Source organism: Xenopus tropicalis, chromosome 1, assembly GCF_000004195.4.
Source record: "Xenopus tropicalis strain Nigerian chromosome 1, UCB_Xtro_10.0, whole genome shotgun sequence".
NCBI lineage: Eukaryota > Metazoa > Chordata > Amphibia > Anura > Pipidae > Xenopus > Xenopus tropicalis.
In genome coordinates this window covers 215676805-215699599 of record NC_030677.2, presented here as the reverse complement: position 1 = coordinate 215699599, position 22795 = coordinate 215676805, and the positions used below count along the sequence as shown (strand labels likewise).

Below are 22795 nucleotides of genomic sequence, written 5' to 3'. Positions count from 1 at the left end.
CTCCCTAGTTTTAATGAAAACAATGTCCCAACAAATCACATTGGTGACAGTTGGAACTGACTCAGTGTCATTCTGCACCTCATGGTGTCATATCAGTATAGTATTGCCCTGGCATGTACAGAGTTAAACTTGGCAGCATTTGGCTTTGTGTCCACAAAAGACCCTTAATTAATTAAATACACAACAAGGGGCTGTGGGAAGGTGACAAATTCATCTGGGTTATCAGACAATGCAGAGTCGGGGCAGTTGGGGCCTTTGGTTCCTTTGATCTGTTGCTAAAGAGAGGCAATTGTGGCCCTAAGAACAGCAGGGGGCGCAGCTATGAGAAAATATGGATTATAGAAAGGGATCCATATCTCCTTTGCTTTAGGGGTCACATCCCCATAAATCACATATTGGTTATGGGGGGGCCCCCATGCTTCCCAATGGTACCAAACAGGGACTGCCTATACCCACCAGTTGGGGGGGACAGTTTCTGGGGGGCTGGGACAGGAGACCCCCCTCATGTTTGGTATCATTCTGATCCCCCACATATGGGTTAAAACAAGCCCCTATTTTTATGATAATATTGGGTACCGGCAAGTACCAATATTATATGACAAGAAACTGGCCTGAGAAGTACAGCTCTATATAAGGGGGGTCATGTGACAAGTTCCTGGCCACTCCCCCCTCATGCATACGGTAATGAGGGAGGGGCCCAGCGGGTAATAAAAAGGCAACAGACCCAGTTACTGACAGCTCATACTTGGGGTCCCAATTCTGTTGGGGGGGGGGGCTCAGGTTTTGAAACTCTTTGCCTCTGGAGGACAATAACTCAGTAACGTACATAGGGTTTCTCTGTGTTTTATTCCTGTTTATTTACTGTTTGTGTGCGTCCCGGTGTCACGTGCGCCTGGGAGTGGCGTGATTGTGACAAACGGTACCTCAGAACTGCCACAATTATATACAGTGCGTTATATACAGTGCGTTATATACAGTGCGTTATATACAGTGCGTTATATACAGTGCGTTATATACAGTGCGTTATATACAATGCGTTATATACAGTGCAAGTCTGTTTGTTTCCTGCTTTAGGGTTTTTATTGACGCCGTGAGAAAGTTCTGAAAAGTCCAGATCTCTGATCATATTCAGATGTAAAGATCTTGTCACACGGTCTCTTAGAGAGGAGGAAACATTCCAATAGGAAATGCTGCGGTGACTCTACCCCCCCCCCCCCGGGGCAATTTCTATCCACAACACTCAGATACTTACAGTTGCCCCTGACATATAATCTGCCCTGCAATGACAGCCAAGTGATGTCCCAAAACCTCTTGGGCAATCTCCTATTAGTAAGGAAGCGGATGGTCTCCTCCATCACGGCCCGGGGCAATCTCCTATTAGTAAGGAAGCGGATGGTCTCCTCCATCACCGGCCCGGGGCAATCTCCTATTAGTAAGGAAACGGATGGTCTCCTCCATCACCGGCCCGGGGCAATCTGCAACACTTATTGGGGGAACAAAATAAAGTGCTAAAACCCTCCAATAAATCACCTTCCTGCACTGATCTTAAATCCTCTGCACTGATGCTCCACTTCTTCAGGATCGTTACAGCCTCCTCATATAGGCGGGTAAGCAGCCTCCTCATATAGGCGGGTAAGCAGCCTCCTCATATAGGCGGATAAGCAGCCTCCTCATATAGGCGGGTAAGCAGCCTCCTCATATAGGCGGGTTAGCAGCCTCCTCATATAGGCGGGTTAGCAGCCTCCTCATATAGGCGGGTAAGCAGCCTCCTCATATAGGCGGGTAAGCAGCCTCCTCATATAGGCGGATAAGCAGCCTCCTCATATAGGCGGGTAAGCAGCCTCCTCATATAGGCGGGTAAGCAGCCTCCTCATATAGGCGGGTAAGCAGCCTCCTCATATAGGCGGGTAAGCAGCCTCCTCATATAGGCGGGTAAGCAGCCTCCTCTTACCCGGACCTCTTTCACCCTGTTACCGAGTAACCAATCTCTGATAAAAGGCGATGCCCAATCTCCAACACTGATTTCCCACAGAGACTCTTGCCCCTGTACCCCCCGCCCAAGGTTAAACTTCAGGTAGATGGTACAGAAGAAACCCACCGGACACAGCATGCCCAACCCTCCCCGTTTCCTCTGCAGGAAGTGATCCCTCTTTTACCGGGTTGAGCCTACCCCCCCCCCCCCCCCACAGCATCTGGAAGAATAGGCTCTGGATCTGGGCATAGAGAGATTCTGGCAACAGAGAGACGTAGGAAATGACGAGAAAAAGTGGAACCAGATAAATCATAATAATATCAACCCTCTCTCTATAGGCCAGCCTCCATTGCTTCCACCGCTGAACCTTTGCCAGACAGTTTGTCTTCCCAATGTTCCTTTGCAAGGTCTCCCTTCCCAAATTTAATCCCCAAAATTCTAACTAAACCTGGTGCCACTGGGAATTTCTCTAACAGTATAGGGGAGCTCAACCCTCTGTTAACTTACCCAAACGGGTATCGGGTGCAAATACTGGAAGAACCTCCCCTTGCATGGGGGTCAATATCCTACAGCAAAAATATCCAGTAGCCCACTGAGGGTGCAAGCTGTGTAAAAAAAAAAAAAAAAAAAAAAAAAAGTGTTTTATTTGCCCAAGTGCATACGGAAAACAAGAGCAACGTTTCGGGCCCCTCGGGACCCTTTCTCAATGGTGCACTAATTAGTGTTCAAGTTATAAAGGTTGTGAAATGGGCGGGGATAGAGAAACCCTCCCCTACTCCGGTGATGGCATGGTTAATTACAGCAATCAGTCCATTTAACCATGTATGTGCATTATGACAATAAATTCTTATACATAGAAAAGTGTTAACAAATATACATTTAGTGCACATATGTGCATAATTCAAATCATTGTGTCAGATATTAATATAGTGTATAACTGGAACTCTCATCTCTGAGACGTATAGAGGGCTAGTTCAGCACATCATACTCAGTACCTCCCTGAGACTCATTGCAGTATGCTGGGATAATCTCCCGCTCTGTGTATCCAGTTAGTAACCTTAAAAAATAAAAAGATATACATTGATACATCACATAAAAATAAATATAAAGATACACCCCAATATATGTACATTCACAGGTATCAAAGTTACTCCCTTAGAGATAAACATTGCATATTCTCTATTCAGACCTCGGGGCCAAATTGTATCCAATTTGTTAATCCAGAACTTTTCTCTGAGTTTCAATTGTAACAATCTCTCCCCCTCTAATGGGAATTTCAACTGTATCTGTCACTTGGAATTTAAGTTGGCTAATAGAGTGTTTGGCCCGATGGGAATGTGCTTGAACTGGTGCCGGAACTGGTGCGGCTGTAGGTCCCCTGTGTATAGTGTTTAGAAATGTGCTCCCCTATATCTGTATAGTTTCACTGACATATAACAGACCACAGGGGCATTTCAATAAATACACCAAATAAGAAGATTCACAAGTAAAATACTGTTTGATCCCATACTTTTCCCCAGAGTGAGGATGATGAAACTGATTGCCCTTGATAACTGAATTACATTGAGTGCAGTGTAGGCACGGGTATGTTCCAAGGTGGGGGTTAAGGTCCCCATATTCGTTCACTTGGCGAGATCGGGGCAATGGGGCAGTCGGTTAGGGGACCACATCAACGAGCCAATTCGGTCCCCGATCCGACTGAATTTTCTAACCTGGCCGATCAATTTCATGCCCCTTGTTCCTGCCCCATACACGGGCCGATAAGCTGCTGAATCTGCCCAAGGGACTATTATCGGCAGCTACAGTCGGCCCGTGTATGGGGGCCTTTACTTAAAAACCGCTGTATGGATTTCTTGCGGGAGCCCCCAATATCCGCCTTAACAAGGGGATCCCCCAGATTTTTACCCCTCTTATAAGCGATAAGTGGTGGACAAGATGGTGTATATGGAAGGCAAGATTGTAACAAATGCCAATGTTTATGAATAATCCCCGACACTTGTTTACTTGCCGGTGTGTATGTACAGAGACAAATCTATCACTTTCTTACCATAATACAAGTCTGTCTGTTTCGGAGACAATAAACTCTGTCTCTTTCTGTCTCGCTTGTATCATACCCTCCTCTAATAATTCTCTGGGATTCTCTTTGCTGAAAGGGTTCCGCCATTTCCCACAAGTCTCTCACTTTCAGCCTCATTATTTACAATCCGTCTGACGCTTGGAAATTGTGTGGCGGGTAAAGGCTTTAAGGATATGGGGTGGGAGCGAGAGAAATGTAAGAGACTGTTCTTATCCATTTCCTTCCTATACAGGTCTGTTACAAGGGTTGGGTACATCCAGGGCCGCCATCAGGCCGGGCGTTTTTAGCTTTAAAGGGGACATGGCCGCGCTAGAGTTTCCGGGCCCCCTTTCATCAAGCCCGGGCCGGGCTCAATCTTAATTGCATCTTCCTCTCTGTGCCGCGGCTCCCTGCCGCATTCTCGCTTTTATAAGGTTGCGCCCATGCGTACTGACGTCACACTCACGGGGCGCAACCTTATAAAGGCACAGAAGCAGCCGGGAGCCGCGGCACAGAGAGGGAGACATCACGGGAGCCGGAGGCCACTGGGGGGAAATGGAAGGTGCTTGGGGGCCCTGGGAGAAGCTGAAGGATACTTGGGGGGGGGGGGGCTGGGGGAAGCTGAAGGATGCTTGGGGGGGCCCCGGGGGAAGCTGAAGGATGCTTGGGGGGGCCCCGGGGGAAGCTGAATGATGCTTGGGGGGGCCCTGGGGGAAGCTGAATGATGCTTGGGGGGGCCTGGGGGAAGCTGAATGATGCTTGGGGGGGCCCTGGGGGAAGCTGAATGATGCTTGGGGGGGCCCTGGGGGAAGCTGAAGGATGCTTGGGGGGGGCCTGGGGGAAGCTGAATGATGCTTGGGGGGGCCCTGAGGGAAGCTGAAGGATGCTTGGGGAGGCCCTGAGGGAAGCTGAAGGATGCTTGGGGGGGCCCTGGGGGAAGCTGAAGGATGCTTGGGGAGGCCCTGGGGGAAGCTGAATGATGCTTGGGGGGGCCCTGAGGGAAGCTGAAGGATGCTTGGGGAGGCCCTGGGGGAAGCTGAAAGGATGCTTGGGGGGGCCCTGGGGGAAGCTGAAGGATGCTTGGGGAGGCCCTGGGGGAAGCTGAAGGATGCTTGGGGGGCCCTGGGGGAAGCTGAAGGATACTTGGGGGGGCCCTGAGGGAAGCTGAAGGATGCTTGGGGAGGCCCTGGGGGAAGCTGAAGGATGCTTGGGGGGCCCTGAGGGAAGCTGAAGGATGCTTGGGGAGGCCCTGGGGGAAGCTGAAGGATGCTTGGGGGGGCCCTGGGGGAAGCTGAAGGATGCTTGGGGGGGCCCTGGGGGAAGCTGAAGGATGCTTGGGGGGGCCCTGGGGGAAGCTGAAGGATGCTTGGGGGGGCCCCGGGGGAAGCTGAAGGATGCTTGGGGGGGCCCCGGGGGAAGCTGAAGGATGCTTGGGGGGGTTCTGGGGGAAGCTGAAGGATGCTTGGGGGGTTCTGGGGGAAGCTGAAGGATGCTTGGGGGGGCCCCGGGGGAAGCTGAAGGATGCCTGGGGGGGCCTGGGGTATGAGTAATTTGGGGGAGGACCACCAATGTTTTAGGGGGGCCTGGGCTGGCTAGCAATGATTTAGGGGGTACCTGCCCTGGCACCAAAACGTAACCCCTGGCCACCAATGTCTGTATGTCTTTTGTATTGATGGGAGGGGTCCCTGGGGGAGGGGCCATTGGGGGTGTGGGAGGGGGGGGGCCAGAAAAATTTTTTGTGAGGGGCCCTGTGATTTCTGATGGCGGCCCTGTGTACATCCAAAAAACTGAGGGTGCTGGTACTGTCCTCATAGGTGAATGTGAGGGTTTCCTCTAAATCATTAATAAAGTGATAAAACTCCGGCTCATTTCTGGGCCGTCCCATGTGACCAAAAGGTCATCTATGTAACGTAAATACAATTTACTGTGCTTTAAATAGAGAGGGTTTTGATTATATATAATGATCCTCCTAAAAAAGCCATATAAATGTTTGCATATGTCGGCGCTACATTACTGCCCATAGCGGTTCTAATTGCAAATAATAATCATCTCCAAAAAGAAAATAGTTTTGCTGAAGTGTTATTATATAGCAGCTCTAACAGAAAGGACCTGAGGGTCAGTGTATTGTGAAACAAAATGATTTCTAGTGTGAATGAAATGTATAACCCACTCCAGTTACCCTGTGCCTTGGTTTAAACAATAATACTTAACTCAGGAGCGCCCTCTACTGTCCAGACTTCCCAGATGAGGTCTTATGGGATAAAATAAACAAATATATATATATTGCGTAATACAGTAATATAATAATGGTGTTCTGCCCCACCTCAAGGGTTGAAGAATCATTACTATTCAACAAGTTAGAATCTGTATAGTAGTTACATAACAGCGCCATCTACTGGCAATAGAAATCCACTGTGATTTATGTTTCTCACATTTGTATAATTAAAGTTGTTCTTCAGTATGCAACTACAGTGCATTGTGGGTAGCTCGTGCATTCTGGGAAGGAGAAGGAAGCCACCATATTGTCTACAACATATATTGCATAGCTCTCTTTACATTCCTGCTTCTTAAACCTCCATTATCCTACAGCCAGCATATCTGTTTTAACACACAACACACAAACACACTTATGCGCACACACGCGCACACACAGAAGTACATCTGTGTTCCTGTTTTCTAATTGCAACTGACCACTTACAATCAACAACCTGTTATCAATAAACAAGTTAGATTACAAGACGGTCTGCTTATTTGGAAGACAGGGATGGTTAAGCTGAATGCTGAATTGCACACTGTGAGAACGTGTATGAAGGCAGAACAAATGGTAATCGCCCCTCCAAACATGTTTATATCCAAAACAAATCTTGTGAACACCACTTCCAAATCACAATCCACTGCAAAGTGTTTAAAGTTTGTGTCTGTTTAAATAGATGAATCTCCGTATTTCTCTTCCGTGACTTCTTTTTATCCTTAACCAATTGTGCAGATACTGACAGGCCAACACTATGGTCTTAGAGTTTGTAACAAATTCCCTCTTGGTAGAACAATCAGAATACCCAAGGCTATTGTGATACTAATACCTACAGTTAGTACTAGTGGGTGTATATATAGTGTATGTATGTGAGTGTATAGATTGGTAGGTGTGGGTTAGGTGTGCTGCGTTTACTGGGATGGGTTGAACTTGATGGACTCATGGATTTTTTCAACCCTATGTAACTATAACTCCCAGCTTCTCTTTCTCCGCTTTCAGTTGCTGCTGAACGAATATACAACAGACATGTGTAAAATCCTAAAACTTTAATATGTTTTAGGATAAAAGTTAAGATATTAAAGTGTATTGAGTCTCAAATAGTGTTTAACCGCTCTCACGCCAGACTCATGTGAGACGGATGACAAAAAATACATCATGTTCAGGGAGCTTTTGTAATAAATTTAATAAATGCATAGTGTCTTTTACATATGATGCAGTTTTGTGTATCGGTATCTTATCAAGTAACAGCATTATGGGATTTAACACTGAATCAGTACCTGCTACCTCCTGGGTCTCCCGGGTGGTGTAGACAGATTCTTATGGATCTTCGGCAATGTATAAAACACCGGGGTAATTGGGTTATCTTTAATTAAGAAAGTTTTTAAATCCTCATCAATAATTCCCCCTTTGAATGCTTTATACACGCTACCCATAATACATTGCTGTATAGATACAAGTGGGTTATTAAGTTTTTTATACAACTCCTTCTGTGACCACGGAGATAATATTTCCTCCACATAATCCTGTCTATTCATTACCACTAGGCCCCCCCGTTATCGGCTGGTTTCACTGGAATCTTATCATTTAATGTCAGTTCCTTTAGACAGGTCATTTCTCAAGCCTGAAGCTTGGTTCCCCCTCGAGCCCAAAAAGCTTCCGATTTTCCCAGGTTGATCTGAGACCCTGAGGCCTAAGAGTAACTTTTGATGCACCCCCAAACCTTTCCCTCCTCCTCAGGTTCTGATATTACCAGAGTGACATTGTCCGCGTAGGCTACGGACTTAAATGATCGACCCAATGGGAACGGAACACCCCCAAGCCCACTCTCCTGCAGTCTCCTCAGAAAGGGATCTAAGGATAAAACATACAGGAGGGGACTCAATGGGCACCCCTGTCTCACACCAACTCTCCCCAAAAAGTCTTCACCTTTCCAACCATTAATCAATGGGAAGCTCTTTGCCCCGTTGTACAAAACCTTAAGCCAGCTAATGAATTCATCCGGAATGCCGTATCTATGCAAAGCAGCCCATAGATACCCGTGATTGACTTTATCAAAGGCTTTCGCTTGGTCTAAAGAGAGAAAGTATTTGCCCCATTGCCAAGTTTACACCTCTCTAGTTCTAGAGAAAGAACAGCCCCAAAGATACCCCTTCCCTCCACCGAACAGAACTGAGAGTCAGAGAGAAGAGACCCAGCCACCGTACCCAACCTCTGTGTGACAGAACCCGGGCCAGAATCTTCCTATCACCGTTGAGAAGGGCAATTGGCCTCTAATTCTCAATGTGCCTCGAATCCTTCCCCTTTGATATCAGAACTAGGGAGGAGCGCTGCATGGATGGAGGAAGGCTCCCTTTGACCAAACAGTCATTAAAGACTTTAGTTAGAACCGGAACCAACTCCTCCTTAGAAGTGCTGTAAAACTCCGCAGTGAAACCATCCGGCCCGGGACCTTCCTTTTCTGCTGTTTCTCTGTTGCCTGCGGAACCTCCTCCTCTGTTATTTCTGCCACCAAAGGGGAAAAGTCCAAATTATCAGTGTTTGAAACTGGGGTCGCCCCCGGAAAGCTTGTATCTTCCCCCATCCAAAGCGCTTTCTTTGTAAAGGTCAGTGTAGTGGGACCTCACAACCCCCAGGAAACCCCCCCGGAACTTCCAATTCGCCCTGAAGGCTGTAAAGGCCCTCAACCCCCTTCCCCTTCTGAGTTTTCAAGTTTTATTGCCATATACAAATAACAATGAAGCATCATTACCGTAATGACATTTTTTTGACCCGTGTTCCTCCCAACTTTACATAGACAAAAAAAAAAATACAAATATTAAATATAATAAAAGTGAGCAATAAAGGTACAAGTATTTACACTAGAAAAATGCAATGAAATATTTGAAATTTAGCAGTGAGGATTTAAAGTGAGACTGGGAAGAGCCCAGTAGTTATGGGGAGTGAGTGTTGGGCAGAATGTCAGCAGCTCAGGAGCCTGATGGCTTGTGGATAGAAACTGTCTCTGTACCTGCTGGTGCGGGTCTGGGTGCTCCTGTACCACCAGTCACCTTGCAGTTCTGGTACAGGGTCCGAGGAACACAAGGTCCCATAATCCCTCTCCAGAACCAGGGACTTGGGCCGGTTGCACTGACACTGCCTCATTTTGGGGCATCTCAACCCCAAAAATAATGTTTTGCATAATGAAAGAAAACATAATTCCAAGCAACTTTCCAATATGAAATAATTAAAAATTTGTAGCACTTTAAAAGTTATGTGTAAATGTAATTGCTATTGAAAGCAGCATTTTCTGAACTCCTGGTTGTTACATTTTATACAATGTTGCAAAGGTCTTGCTTCTCCAGCAACGCAGGTCTGTCAGGCTGCTGCCTTGTGTTACAGTGTTTCAGGGGTCAGTCTCCCCCAGCGAGTCAGGTCTGTCAGGCTGCTGCCTTGTGTTACACTGTTTCAGGGGTCAGTCTCCCCCAGTGAGTCAGGTCTGTCAGGCTGCTGCCTTGTGTTACAGTGTTTCAGGGGTCAGTCTCCCCCAGCGAGTCAGGTCTGTCAGGCTGCTGCCTTGTGTTACAGTGTTTCAGGGGTCAGTCTCCCCCAGCGAGTCAGGTCTGTCAGGCTGCTGCCTTGTGTTACACTGTTTCAGGGGTCAGTCTCCCCCAGCGAGTCAGGTCTGTCAGGCTGCTGCCTTGTGTTACACTGTTTCAGGGGTCAGTCTCCCCCAGCGAGTCAGGTCTGTCAGGCTGCTGCCTTGTGTTACACTGTTTCAGGGGTCAGTCTCCCCCAGCGAGTCAGGTCTGTCAGGCTGCTGCCTTGTGTTACACTGTTTCAGGGGTCAGTCTCCCCCAGTGAGTCAGGCCTGTCAGGCTGCTGCCTTGTGTTACACTGTTTCAGGGGTCAGTCTCCCCCAGCGAGTCAGGTCTGTCAGGCTGCTGCCTTGTGTTACAGTGTTTCAGGGGTCAGTCTCCCCCAGCGAGTCAGGTCTGTCAGGCTGCTGCCCTGTGTTACAGTGTTTCAGGGGTCAGTCTCCCCCAGTGAGTCAGGTCTGTCAGGCTGCTGCCCTGTGTTACACTGTTTCAGGGGTCAGTCTCCCCCAGCGAGTCAGGTCTGTCAGGCTGCTGCCTTGTGTTACAGTGTTTCAGGGGTCAGTCTCCCCCAGCGAGTCAGGCCTGTCAGGCTGCTGCCTTGTGTTACAGTGTTTCAGGGGTCAGTCTCCCCCAGCGAGTCAGGTCTGTCAGGCTGCTGCCCTGTGTTACACTGTTTCAGGGGTCAGTCTCCCCCAGCGAGTCAGGTCTGTCAGGCTGCTGCCTTGTGTTACAGTGTTTCAGGGGTCAGTCTCCCCCAGCGAGTCAGGTCTGTCAGGCTGCTGCCCTGTGTTACAGTGTTTCAGGGGTCAGTCTCCCCCAGCGAGTCAGGTCTGTCAGGCTGCTGCCCTGTGTTACACTGTTTCAGGGGTCAGTCTCCCCCAGCGAGTCAGGTCTGTCAGGCTGCTGCCTTGTGTTACAGTGTTTCAGGGGTCAGTCTCCCCCAGCGAGTCAGGCCTGTCAGGCTGCTGCCTTGTGTTACAGTGTTTCAGGGGTCAGTCTCCCCAGCGAGTCAGGTCTGTCAGGCTGCTGCCTTGTGTTACAGTGTTTCAGGGGTCAGTCTCCCCCAGCGAGTCAGGTCTGTCAGGCTGCTGCCCTGTGTTACACTGTTTCAGGGGTCAGTCTCCCCCAGCGAGTCAGGTCTGTCAGGCTGCTGCCTTGTGTTACAGTGTTTCAGGGGTCAGTCTCCCCCAGCGAGTCAGGTCTGTCAGGCTGCTGCCCTGTGTTACACTGTTTCAGGGGTCAGTCTCCCCCAGCGAGTCAGGTCTGTCAGGCTGCTGCCTTGTGTTACAGTGTTTCAGGGGTCAGTCTCCCCCAGCGAGTCGGGTCTGTCAGGCTGCTGCCTTGTGTTACAGTGTTTCAGGGGTCAGTCTCCCCCAGCGAGTCAGGTCTGTCAGGCTGCTGCCTTGTGTTACAGTGTTTCAGGGGTCAGTCTCCCCCAGCGAGTCAGGTCTGTCAGGCTGCTGCCTTGTGTTACACTGTTTCAGGGGTCAGTCTCCCCCAGCGAGTCAGGTCTGTCAGGCTGCTGCCTTGTGTTACACTGTTTCAGGAGTCGGTCTCCCCCAGCGAGTCAGGTCTGTCAGGCTGCTGCCTTGTGTTACACTGTTTTCAGGGGTCAGTCTCCCCAGCGAGTCAGGTCTGTCAGGCTGCTGCCTTGTGTTACACTGTTTCAGGGGTCGGTCTCCCCCAGCGAGTCAGGTCTGTCAGGCTGCTGCCTTGTGTTACAGTGTTTCAGGGGTCAGTCTCCCCCAGCGAGTCAGGTCTGTCAGGCTGCTGCCTTGTGTTACACTGTTTCAGGGGTCGGTCTCCCCCAGCGAGTCAGGTCTGTCAGGCTGCTGCCTTGTGTACAGTGTTTCAGGGGTCAGTCTCCCCCAGCGAGTCAGGTCTGTCAGGCTGCTGCCTTGTGTTACACTGTTTCAGGGGTCGGTCTCCCCCAGCGAGTCAGGTCTGTCAGGCTGCTGCCTTGTGTTACAGTGTTTCAGGGGTCAGTCTCCCCCAGCGAGTCAGGTCTGTCAGGCTGCTGCCTTGTGTTACACTGTTTCAGGGGTCAGTCTCCCCCAGTGAGTCAGGTCTGTCAGGCTGCTGCCTTGTGTTACACTGTTTCAGGGGTCAGTCTCCCCCAGCGAGTCAGGTCTGTCAGGCTGCTGCCTTGTGTTACACTGTTTCAGGGGTCAGTCTCCCCCAGCGAGTCAGGTCTGTCAGGCTGCTGCCTTGTGTTACACTGTTTCAGGGGTCAGTCTCCCCCAGCGAGTCAGGTCTGTCAGGCTGCTGCCTTGTGTTACACTGTTTCAGGGGTCAGTCTCCCCCAGCGAGTCAGGTCTGTCAGGCTGCTGCCTTGTGTTACAGTGTTTCAGGGGTCAGTCTCCCCCAGCGAGTCAGGTCTGTCAGGCTGCTGCCTTGTGTTACACTGTTTCAGGGGTCAGTCTCCCCCAGTGAGTCAGGTCTGTCAGGCTGCTGCCTTGTGTTACACTGTTTCAGGGGTCAGTCTCCCCCAGCGAGTCAGGTCTGTCAGGCTGCTGCCTTGTGTTACAGTGTTTCAGGGGTCGGTCTCCCCCAGCGAGTCAGGTCTGTCAGGCTGCTGCCTTGTGTTACACTGTTTCAGGGGTCAGTCTCCCCCAGCGAGTCAGGTCTGTCAGGCTGCTGCCTTGTGTTACACTGTTTCAGGGGTCAGTCTCCCCCAGCGAGTCAGGTCTGTCAGGCTGCTGCCTTGTGTTACAGTGTTTCAGGGGTCAGTCTCCCCCAGTGAGTCAGGTCTGTCAGGCTGCTGCCTTGTGTTACACTGTTTCAGGGGTCAGTCTCCCCCAGCGAGTCAGGTCTGTCAGGCTGCTGCCTTGTGTTACACTGTTTCAGGGGTCAGTCTCCCCCAGCGAGTCAGGTCTGTCAGGCTGCTGCCTTGTGTTACAGTGTTTCAGGGGTCAGAGCCCCCAGCGAGTCAGGTCTGTCAGGCTGCTGCCTTGTGTTACACTGTTTCAGGGGTCAGTCTCCCCCAGCGAGTCAGGTCTGTCAGGCTGCTGCCTTGTGTTACAGTGTTTCAGGGGTCAGTCTCCCCCAGTGAGTCAGGTCTGTCAGGCTGCTGCCTTGTGTTACACTGTTTCAGGGGTCAGTCTCCCCCAGCGAGTCAGGTCTGTCAGGCTGCTGCCTTGTGTTACACTGTTTCAGGGGTCAGTCTCCCCCAGCGAGTCAGGTCTGTCAGGCTGCTGCCTTGTGTTACACTGTTTCAGGGGTCAGTCTCCCCCAGCGAGTCAGGTCTGTCAGGCTGCTGCCTTGTGTTACAGTGTTTCAGGGGTCAGTCTCCCCCAGTGAGTCAGGTCTGTCAGGCTGCTGCCTTGTGTTACACTGTTTCAGGGGTCAGTCTCCCCCAGCGAGTCAGGTCTGTCAGGCTGCTGCCTTGTGTTACACTGTTTCAGGGGTCAGTCTCCCCCAGCGAGTCAGGTCTGTCAGGCTGCTGCCTTGTGTTACAGTGTTTCAGGGGTCAGAGCCCCCAGCGAGTCAGGTCTGTCAGGCTGCTGCCTTGTGTTACACTGTTTCAGGGGTCAGTCTCCCCCAGCGAGTCAGGTCTGTCAGGCTGCTGCCTTGTGTTACAGTGTTTCAGGGGTCGGTCTCCCCCAGCGAGTCAGGTCTGTCAGGCTGCTGCCTTGTGTTACACTGTTTCAGGGGTCAGTCTCCCCCAGCGAGTCAGGTCTGTCAGGCTGCTGCCTTGTGTTACACTGTTTCAGGGGTCAGTCTCCCCCAGCGAGTCAGGTCTGTCAGGCTGCTGCCTTGTGTTACAGTGTTTCAGGGGTCAGTCTCCCCCAGTGAGTCAGGTCTGTCAGGCTGCTGCCTTGTGTTACACTGTTTCAGGGGTCAGTCTCCCCCAGCGAGTCAGGTCTGTCAGGCTGCTGCCTTGTGTTACAGTGTTTCAGGGGTCAGAGCCCCCAGGGCAGGGAATAGAAAGCACAGGCAAACACTTAGCTGATTCCCACAAGTCTGAAACAGAATAAAAAGACTACGAAGTATCTCAGATACTTCATTTTCTAAAAGATGCCTAAAGGCAGCCCTGACCCTCCCCAACCCCCAAAGCCCTTTGCCAAACCCCATTCCTCCGAACAGACCATAATGAAAAAATAACGCCAAATGGTCTGAAAATTCAACCCCAATTTCCTTAAAATTAGAAAAGTTTTCCTTCTTCCTAATAAAAACCATATCAATCCTGCTGCTCCGCTCCCCACACCTATAGGTGCTGCCCCCCCCCCCATTCCCTGCAGCCCAGAACCTTCTATCAGAAACCTGATTAAAATCCCCAGCAATAATGACTGGGACAGAAGTAAAGAGAAACTGCCTGGTATTGGCCAATAGAGCCCTCCTATCAGAGACAGCCTGGGGCCCATAGAGGTTAATGAGCAGTTTCCCTTCATACTGAATATCCCGCATCATGCACCTACCCACCCATATACCCACCACCTCCTTAACCCCAAGTGACCCCTGTGAGTCTCTGAGATGCAACATTGCCCCCCCCCCCCTCATCTCATCAAAGCGCTTTCTATTATCGTATAGTTCTTTCCAGGGTTCTTTAAATTCCAAAATGTCTCTAACTTGCAGGTCCGTCTCCTCCAGCTCCTTGTTTAGGAAGCCCCCCAATACCCCTGGCTCTGCCCCCCCCCATTAACACATTCACTTCCTGGATTAAACAGTCACTGCTTTTAGTTAGAGAAGTCTGTCTCCCTCCAACACTTTGTCTCTCAGAGCTTTAATGATCTTCTCATACTCTGACAGTCTCTGTTCCAGTCATCCCTTTAGTGCCCATTACAGGCTCAGCAGTCCCAGCGCCTTGCGATGCAACCTGTGCAGCAGCCCCACCATTACCGGCCATTACAGGCTCAGCAGTCCCAGCGCCTTGCGATGCAACCTGTGCAGCAGCCCCACCATTACCGGCCATTACAGGCTCAGCAGTCCCAGCGCCTTGCGATGCAACCTGTGCAGCAGCCCCACCATTACCGGCCATTACAGACTCAGCAGTCCCAGCACCTTGCGATGCAACCTGTGCAGCAGCCCCACCATTACCGGCCATTACAGGCTCAGCAGTCCCAGCGCCTTGCGATGCAACCTGTGCAGCAGCCCCACCATTACCGGCCATTACAGGCTCAGCAGTCCCAGCGCCTTGCGATGCAACCTGTGCAGCAGCCCCACCATTACCGGCCATTACAGGCTCAGCAGTCCCAGCGCCTTGCGATGCAACCTGTGCAGCAGCCCCACCATTACCGGCCATTACAGTCTCTGCTCCCATTCTGTCCCTCACTCACCAGCCTCTCCTTCTTTGCCTCCATCAGTGAGTGTTTAATTCCCTGCAGTCTGTGAGTGCACACTCAGCCACTTCCAGTGCAATACAGCAAAGCGGCTCCTCAGCTTCAGCGGCCATTTTCTGCTCACCAGACTCCAAACTACCATCATTCCCAGCAGCCTTAGCACTGATGTTTCAGGTTGCCTCTGCTGCAGCTCCGCAGCTCCCCGCAGATACTCCAACACCAGCTTCCGGCTCCAGCGCAACTTCCATTTCCAGGCTTTCCTGTGCCTCACCGCACCCGGAGCCATCGCTTTGCATCACACCTCATCCGCAGCCGGCTTATTTCTTAACTTTCTCACTGCAGTACTCTCCGCAAGCTCCGCCATGTTGGAAGCTCTCCTGCTAGAACCCAAACGGGTCTTCAGCACATGGCTTGAAGGCAAAACTCCCTTCTTCCTCATAATAGAAGAGGAGGCCGAGGGGAAGGGGGGGACATAAACTGAAAAATGAAAATAAATTGGGAAAAAAAAAGGAAAAACTAACCCCCCCCCAGACCCGCAAGGGCCTGGGAGAGAAACACAGAGCACACCAAAACATCAATATATATATATATATAAAGAATGCATGCAAGTAGGCACTCACGTTTTATCAAGGTCAAAGTGTGCCTGGGTGCAGTATGAAGAAATGTAGCACAAACCAAATTAGATGCCGCACTCACAGGACTTAGTAGAAATAAAGAAAAATTTATTTGATGGAAACACGTCAAACTAACGTTTCGGCCGTATCCACAGCCTTTCTCAAAGTGAACAGAAAAATTACAAACCCACTCTTAAACCGAATTTGGCGCCAAACTGTAGTTTCCCCTGATCCTTACTGATATTGGTGGCCCATAATGTGTGAGTTACAGTTCAGCCACACGTGACAGCTTTCTGCATTCGGTTCTATTCTGTTTTTCATTGACTTTCCATTTTCCTTCTCTATTTCTGGCTTTACCCTTTATTATATTTTGATTTTATGTAATATCTTTGACTTTGGTTATTCAATAACTGTTAGACACTTGTACTTTTACGGTGACACTGGTGAATGGGGATTGGTTGAACACAAAATGACTTTGTAAACTTATATACATCGCTACATATATTATTCTGGAGACTATTGAGTACAATACCAATTACTGTACAGTACATATTATTGCTAATGACTTTATTCATTTCTATTTTCTTCAGCTGTAAACCCGGGTTAGAGTCAGGAAAACACACCTCTATAGACATATATTTTTATTTATATCTTTAATGTTTGGAGAAGGAATAAGAATATATTATAATGAGTGCGGTGACCCCATTTCAACAGTATAGCGTCTCGGGGAGTCGATGCCCCCTGTCCAGCCATTTTATGCTCCACCTCATCTGCGTGACTCCATGGCCCAAAGTCAGTAGCATGCCATAGGACACCATTACAGTCTACCTGGGCTTTAATGCATTCAATACGGGACACATATATGATCTAGAGACTTCACTGTGTGTCACGGTGCTGAACTGTGGTCCACTGAGATTCTCCATGAGCGTTCCCGGATGAACAAGGCGATCTCCTAAAATGGGGAACACGATTATAAGTACAGCCTTCCCACTAATACAAGTGTGGTAATATCGTGTGCCTGATTATACCCTCCTTAAGAGACTGAGTGTTCCTGTAACATTTGCGCACCATGAGAATGGGACTTGCGGGCAGCGAGCGGGGCGGTTACCTTGACAACCCGACGCATAGAACTATATTGGAGGTATGGTGCAGGCTGTGGCAGGTTAGCTACTAATCCCCTAACTATATACGAGCAGAGTCTTTATGACTCAGTGGTTTTACTAGCCCTACCACTCATAGCGCATGACGCTGACGGTCAGCGTGGTTTGGTTACCATGACAACCCGCACCTACTGTGTGCGCGGCTATACCATGATCTATGTTCCTCGTTTCTCCCGCAAACTAATCCTTCTCGTCCTGGATATTTACTGGATGTAAGTCTGACCGAATTACTTTGACGGTATTTGTTTCCCCTGATCCTTACTGATATTGGTGGCCCATAATGTGTGAGTTACAGTTCAGCCACACGTGACAGCTTTCTGCATTCGGTTCTATTCTGTTTTTCATTGACTTTCCATTTTCCTTCTCTATTTCTGGCTTTACCCTTTATTATATTTTGATTTTATGTAATATCTTTGACTTTGGTTATTCAATAACTGTTAGACACTTGTACTTTTACGGTGACACTGGTGAATGGGGATTGGTTGAACACAAAATGACGTCATGAGCTACAGTTTGGCGCCAAATTCGGTTTAAGAGTGGGTTTGTAATTTTTCTGTTCACTTTGAGAAAGGCTGTGGATACGGCCGAAACGTTAGTTTGACGTGTTTCCATCAAATAAATTTTTCTTTATTTCTACTAAGTCCTGTGAGTGCGGCATCTAATTTGGTTTGTATATATATATATATATATATATATATATATATATATTATATATATATTAGTGCAATATCTCTATCAGTGATGTGCGGGGCGGCTGAAACCCGCGGGTTTTCCTATGGGTTGGGCGGGTTCAGGCTGACACGCAACATACTTGGATGGGTTGAACTTGATGGACTCTGGTCTTTTTTCAACCCTATGTAAATATGTAACTATATTTGGGTTGTGGGCGGAGCTCTTCCTGCTGCCCTCCCCGCCCCTGACCTAACTGTGCCCCACTTCCACTAATAGTGATGTCAGCATACCCCCCAACATTTCAAAAATGCAAAGAGGAAAGTGGGCGGAGCTACCAACAGATTTCTTAAATCTCATTGGTTTAAATATTTACACCGCTGCCTTTCTCACAGCATTAATGGCAGGGACCCCACACTTTGCAGAGTTAGTCACTGGGGGACTGAAGTTCAATGTTAGTGAAAGTGGGTGGAGCTAAGAAAAGCCATGAAAGCCTATGAAAAATCAGATGTTGCCCATTAACTTTCAATGGGGAATTAATCTGCTGCCAATCTGAAGCTTTAAAAACCAGGGTCCCCAAAAAATGCACCATGTTTTTTACTATATAACTGTGGTCCAAGATTAGAAAAACTGGGTGGAGCCAACAACAGCCAATCAGATTTCCTTTAGTGACCTCACATGGTTTTCAAACGAACATGAAGTTTGTTCTCAAATTTCCCTTTCTAGTTTATCTGTTTTATAGCACCAATACAGTCACAGAAAATGTTCTTTATTCCCATCAGCCCCTGCCCCAGTGAGCTTACAGTCTAAGGTCCCTATCCCATTCCCATCAGTCCCTGCCCCAGTGAGCTTACAATCTAAGGTCCCTATCCCATTCCCATCAGCCCCTGCCCCAGTGAGCTTACAATCTAAGGTCCCTATCCCATTCCCATCAGCCCCTGCCCCAGTGAGCTTACAATCTAAGGTCCCTATCCCATTCCCATCAGCCCCTGCCCCAGTGAGCTTACAATCTAAGGTCCCTATCCCATTCCCATCAGCCCCTGCCCCAGTGAGCTTACAATCTAAGGTCCCTATCACAGTCCCATCAGTCCCTGCCCCAGTGAGCTTACAATCTAAGGTCCCTATCCCATTCCCATCAGCCCCTGCCCCAGTGAGCTTACAATCTAAGCTCCCTATCCCATTCCCATCAGCCCCTGCCCCAGTGAGCTTACAATCTAAGGTCCCTATCCCATTCCCATCAGCCCCTGCCCCAGTGAGCTTACAATCTAAGGTCCCTATCACAGTCCCATCAGTCCCTGCCCCAGTGAGCTTACAATCTAAGGTTCCTATCCCAGTCCCATCAGTCCCTGCCCCAGTGAGCTTACAATCTAAGGTCCCTATCCCATTCCCATCAGTCCCTGCCCCAGTGAGCTTACAATCTAAGGTCCCTATCCCATTCCCATCAGCCCCTGCCCCAGTGAGCTTACAATCTAAGGTCCCTATCCCATTCCCATCAGCCCCTGCCCTAGTGAGCTTACAATCTAAGGTCCCTATCGCATTCCCATCAGCCCCTGCCCCAGTGAGCTTACAATCTAAGGTCCCTATCCCATTCCCATCAGCCCCTGCCCTAGTGAGCTTACAATCTAAGGTCCCTATCGCATTCCCATCAGCCCCTGCCCCAGTGAGCTTACAATCTAAGGTCCCTATCCCATTCCCATCAGTCCCTGCCCCAGTGAGCTTACAATCTAAGGTCCCTATCCCATTCCCATCAGTCCCTGCCCCAGTGAGCTTACAATCTAAGGTCCCTATCCCATTCCCATCAGCCCCTGCCCCAGTGAGGCCAGAATCAAACTGAGGACCCCAGCGCTGCAGGGCAGAGAACTGCCACTACTGATCCACATGCCCAGTGTTAGTATTGTTACCCCTGGTGCATTAGAATCCCCCATATTCTCCCCAAGCTCCTCTTTTATTATAAATGTTCATCCCTTTCCCTCCCAAACACCATATAACTGCCCAGAGCCTTTGGCAGCCACTTCCACGTCTGTTTTTTCCTTCTAATGGGTGTTCTTCCCAGAGCCCTCATCAAGGTTCCCCTTCCCTTCCTGGAACCCTTACTGGGGTGCCCTTCCCATTCCAGCTCTGCATGGAGTCCTCAACAGTCACTTTATCTCCCTTCAGTAGTACTGGGTGTTATGATCCTGACCTCTTCTGTTTATTAGGTGCTTCTATGTACAGGTTTTGGGTTCTACCCCTGAAACCCTACATAATGCCAATCCCACCTCCCAGCTAAATGACTAATGTTATTTTTAGGAACCAATGGCATCTCTAGAGACTACAGAAGGCCAACATGAAGCTTCATCTGACAGGTACCAAGTCTCACATCTCATAGGGAGACACAGGGCATCTGCCTGACTGGGGTGGGGGTTTCTAACACAGGGTAAAAACTATAGAGTCTGTTTACCTTCAGCTCATTGTTGTCTATTTATGTTTCTCCTAACCTTGAAGCTTTGTGGAGATCTCAGAGATTGAGGGGGTTAATCAGTTATCCCAGAGGGCAATATGTGATAAGGGACAAGAGCCACTACAAGAGACTACTGCATATGAGAAAACAGATGTCTTCCAAGAGACCACGTGGAGCTTCATTGATGTATCTGAGACTGCAGAAAGCAATGAGCCACATCAGAACACACCAAGGGCAGGAATGTTGCCTTTCCGGGTACCTAGGGAGCTTAATGAGGTCACCAGTAGTTTTATGGTGATAAATGAAAATGGAGAAACTAAAATTATGCCACTAGAAACAACATGTGGAGCAGAAAACGAAACAACTGAAAGGGACAAAATTGTGTTTATAGACAACACAATCAGCTTTGTTGAGCTTTCTGAGAGCGAGGAAATGAGAGAACCACTTCAAGAATCCACAAGAGAAGATGAACTTGATGCCCCAGAGACAAGAGCGCACAGAGAGTTTTGCCATTTTCAGTGACTTTAACGACAACAGAAATCTGATTGTGGAGGCCAAATATGAGGACCCGCTACAGGAGGATACCAGTGAAGCCTGCAATGTGGCTTCCCAAGGGCCGACATCCAGTTTATATAATCATTCTAAGGAAGGGAAAGATCAAATGGAAGGGGCCGTATTCCAAAGGTCCCAACTTCAGGCCACTGAGGAAGGCACAGGGGTAACCCATATGGTTATGTGCAACTTTGCAGGTATCTCTACTGAGCCTGAGGCTACAACGGATCAACTACAAGTCTTATCAAGTGAAGCACCTCAGCTAGAACATGAGGCTACCACAGCACAAAGGAGAGAGGTGTCCCAAGAGACTACCTACAGCTTCATTAATATCACTACTGAGAGCAAGATGCCAGGAGAGCAACTAGAGGTCTTTACAAGTGCAGTACGGCACCCAGAAAATGACTCCACCATGAAGGAACCCAAAGGGAAAAACATAGCTCAACCAAAAAAGGTCACAGTAGAACGGCATCAGAAGTCTCCAAGTAAGGTCACAAGTGAGGAAGATGCTGATCTCTCCCATGAAAGAACATGCAACTGTAATGATGTTTGTAAGAATACGGAATGGAATAATCAACCAAAGGAGCCACCAAAACAGATGGCGGCAGGCCTAAATGTCAGGTACCAAGATGAATATAGGCCAACCCTAGAGGTCACTGTGGAGGAGAGTGCAGATATGTCTAATAACCAATACTGCACTGCTGGTACCACTTTCGAGAGCCAGAAAGAGAACATTCAATATGTTACAGGTAACAAGGGGGACATAAACCAGCATTCAGAATGGGAGGCCATTGCAGTCCTGCCTGGGGCTGTGAAGCTGAATGTCCGTGAGGGGCCTCGGGAAGATAAAAATAAGAATGGAATAAATCAGCCAGACTTGGGCAACCCACAAGAAAAGTCAGAGAAGGAGAAGGAAGATGACAGTGATCCACTCTCTGCATCTGAGGAACCTCATCCGGGCTCAGTGGAGGGAACCAATAAAGAGCCAGAGCAGCATGAAGAGCTGGCCAGACTGACTGTGTGGGGTGAGGTGGAAGGAAAGCTCCAATACTTGGCTAAGGAGGTGGAACAAAAGGAGCCAAAAGGGAGGAAAGTCCATGTAACCATGAGGGAGGGTGCCAAGGTGGCATCACAAGTCCCACATGCGGCGCTGGCAGAGAGGGCCCGTGCCTACTGTACAGGTACTTAATTTGATTAGCCCCAAACGCACTTCTACCCTATTGTCCCTTCACCCCTTAATTATCTTTTCTTCTATGGTTTGTTCACTTTTCTTTCTCAAAACAACTGTTACTGTCGCTAGGGACCAAAAGTCCATTGATTATGAGGCTAAATTTGGATTTAGTTCAACAACTGTTGACATTTTATTCTTCCTCTGGGGCAGCAGATTCCATTATTAGCCAAGCTGATTCTCCTACATTAATGTGTCCATTCTAAGGGGAAAGTCTCTCCTATTTCAGTTGCTTTCCCTGTAGGACATCACAATGATGATTATGTTTGAGCCTTACAGGTCCTTCGTACCATGGCTGCTCAGGGAATGCCCTGCCCCTGGCTCCGGCACAGAGTCTGTGGGCTGTACAGAGAGATGGAGCAGTCCGGCTGAGAATGGAGCCTACAGGTGCCGGATCAGAACCTCCCCTCACAGTGGCACAACTCATGGCAGAGGCAGTGAGACGGTTTGGGCAGCAGGTGGCGCTGTGTGTGCGGAAGGCTGAGGAGTGGCACAGGGTAACCTACCTACAGTATGAGCAGCAGTGCCGGGCTGTGTCCAAGGGGTTAATCAGGGTAAGTTGGTGTTTTGGTTTTCACTTTGTTTCTTCAGACACCTGGGAGGGTCGCAAACCTGTAAGAGCTGTTAGTAGAATGTAGAGAAGAAACAAACAAACAAATGAAAACAAAAGCCGTTGGGAGATTCTCTTGTTGGCCAAGGTATCTTTTTGCATTATTTATTGTTTTCCAATCTTAGTATTTATGTTACATGAATTTAAGAGAAAACATTTAGGTTCTGACACAAAAGGTTTACAATAACCAAAAATCTCTATCAGGCAGCGCATTTCATACCGGTACCAGAACCCCCACTAACATAACCGGGCCTGGGGGGGGGGGGAATACTTGCCATTCCCCAATCTCTAAAGCAAAGTCTCACGAGAAACACAAAGCAAAGGTGCCGGTAACTCATTTAATCCCAACAAACTCCTGATATTTTGGCAGTCGGGGAGCGTTCAGTTTA

The 22795-nt window shown here is 49.0% G+C and overlaps 1 protein-coding gene across 1 annotated transcript in view; it reads left to right on the top strand.

Moving 5' to 3' along the window:
- LOC100494473 (long-chain-fatty-acid--CoA ligase ACSBG2) overlaps positions 1-22795 on the top strand; it is a 28622-nt gene that overhangs the window by 1754 nt on the left and 4073 nt on the right. Inside the window, exons 2-4 of the mRNA XM_031895036.1 lie at positions 19866-19921; positions 20061-21749; positions 22076-22350. Of these exons, the coding sequence (XP_031750896.1) occupies positions 20483-21749; positions 22076-22350 (1542 nt within the window). The 5' untranslated portion in view covers positions 19866-19921; positions 20061-20482. The remainder of the gene's footprint in view (positions 1-19865; positions 19922-20060; positions 21750-22075; positions 22351-22795) is intronic.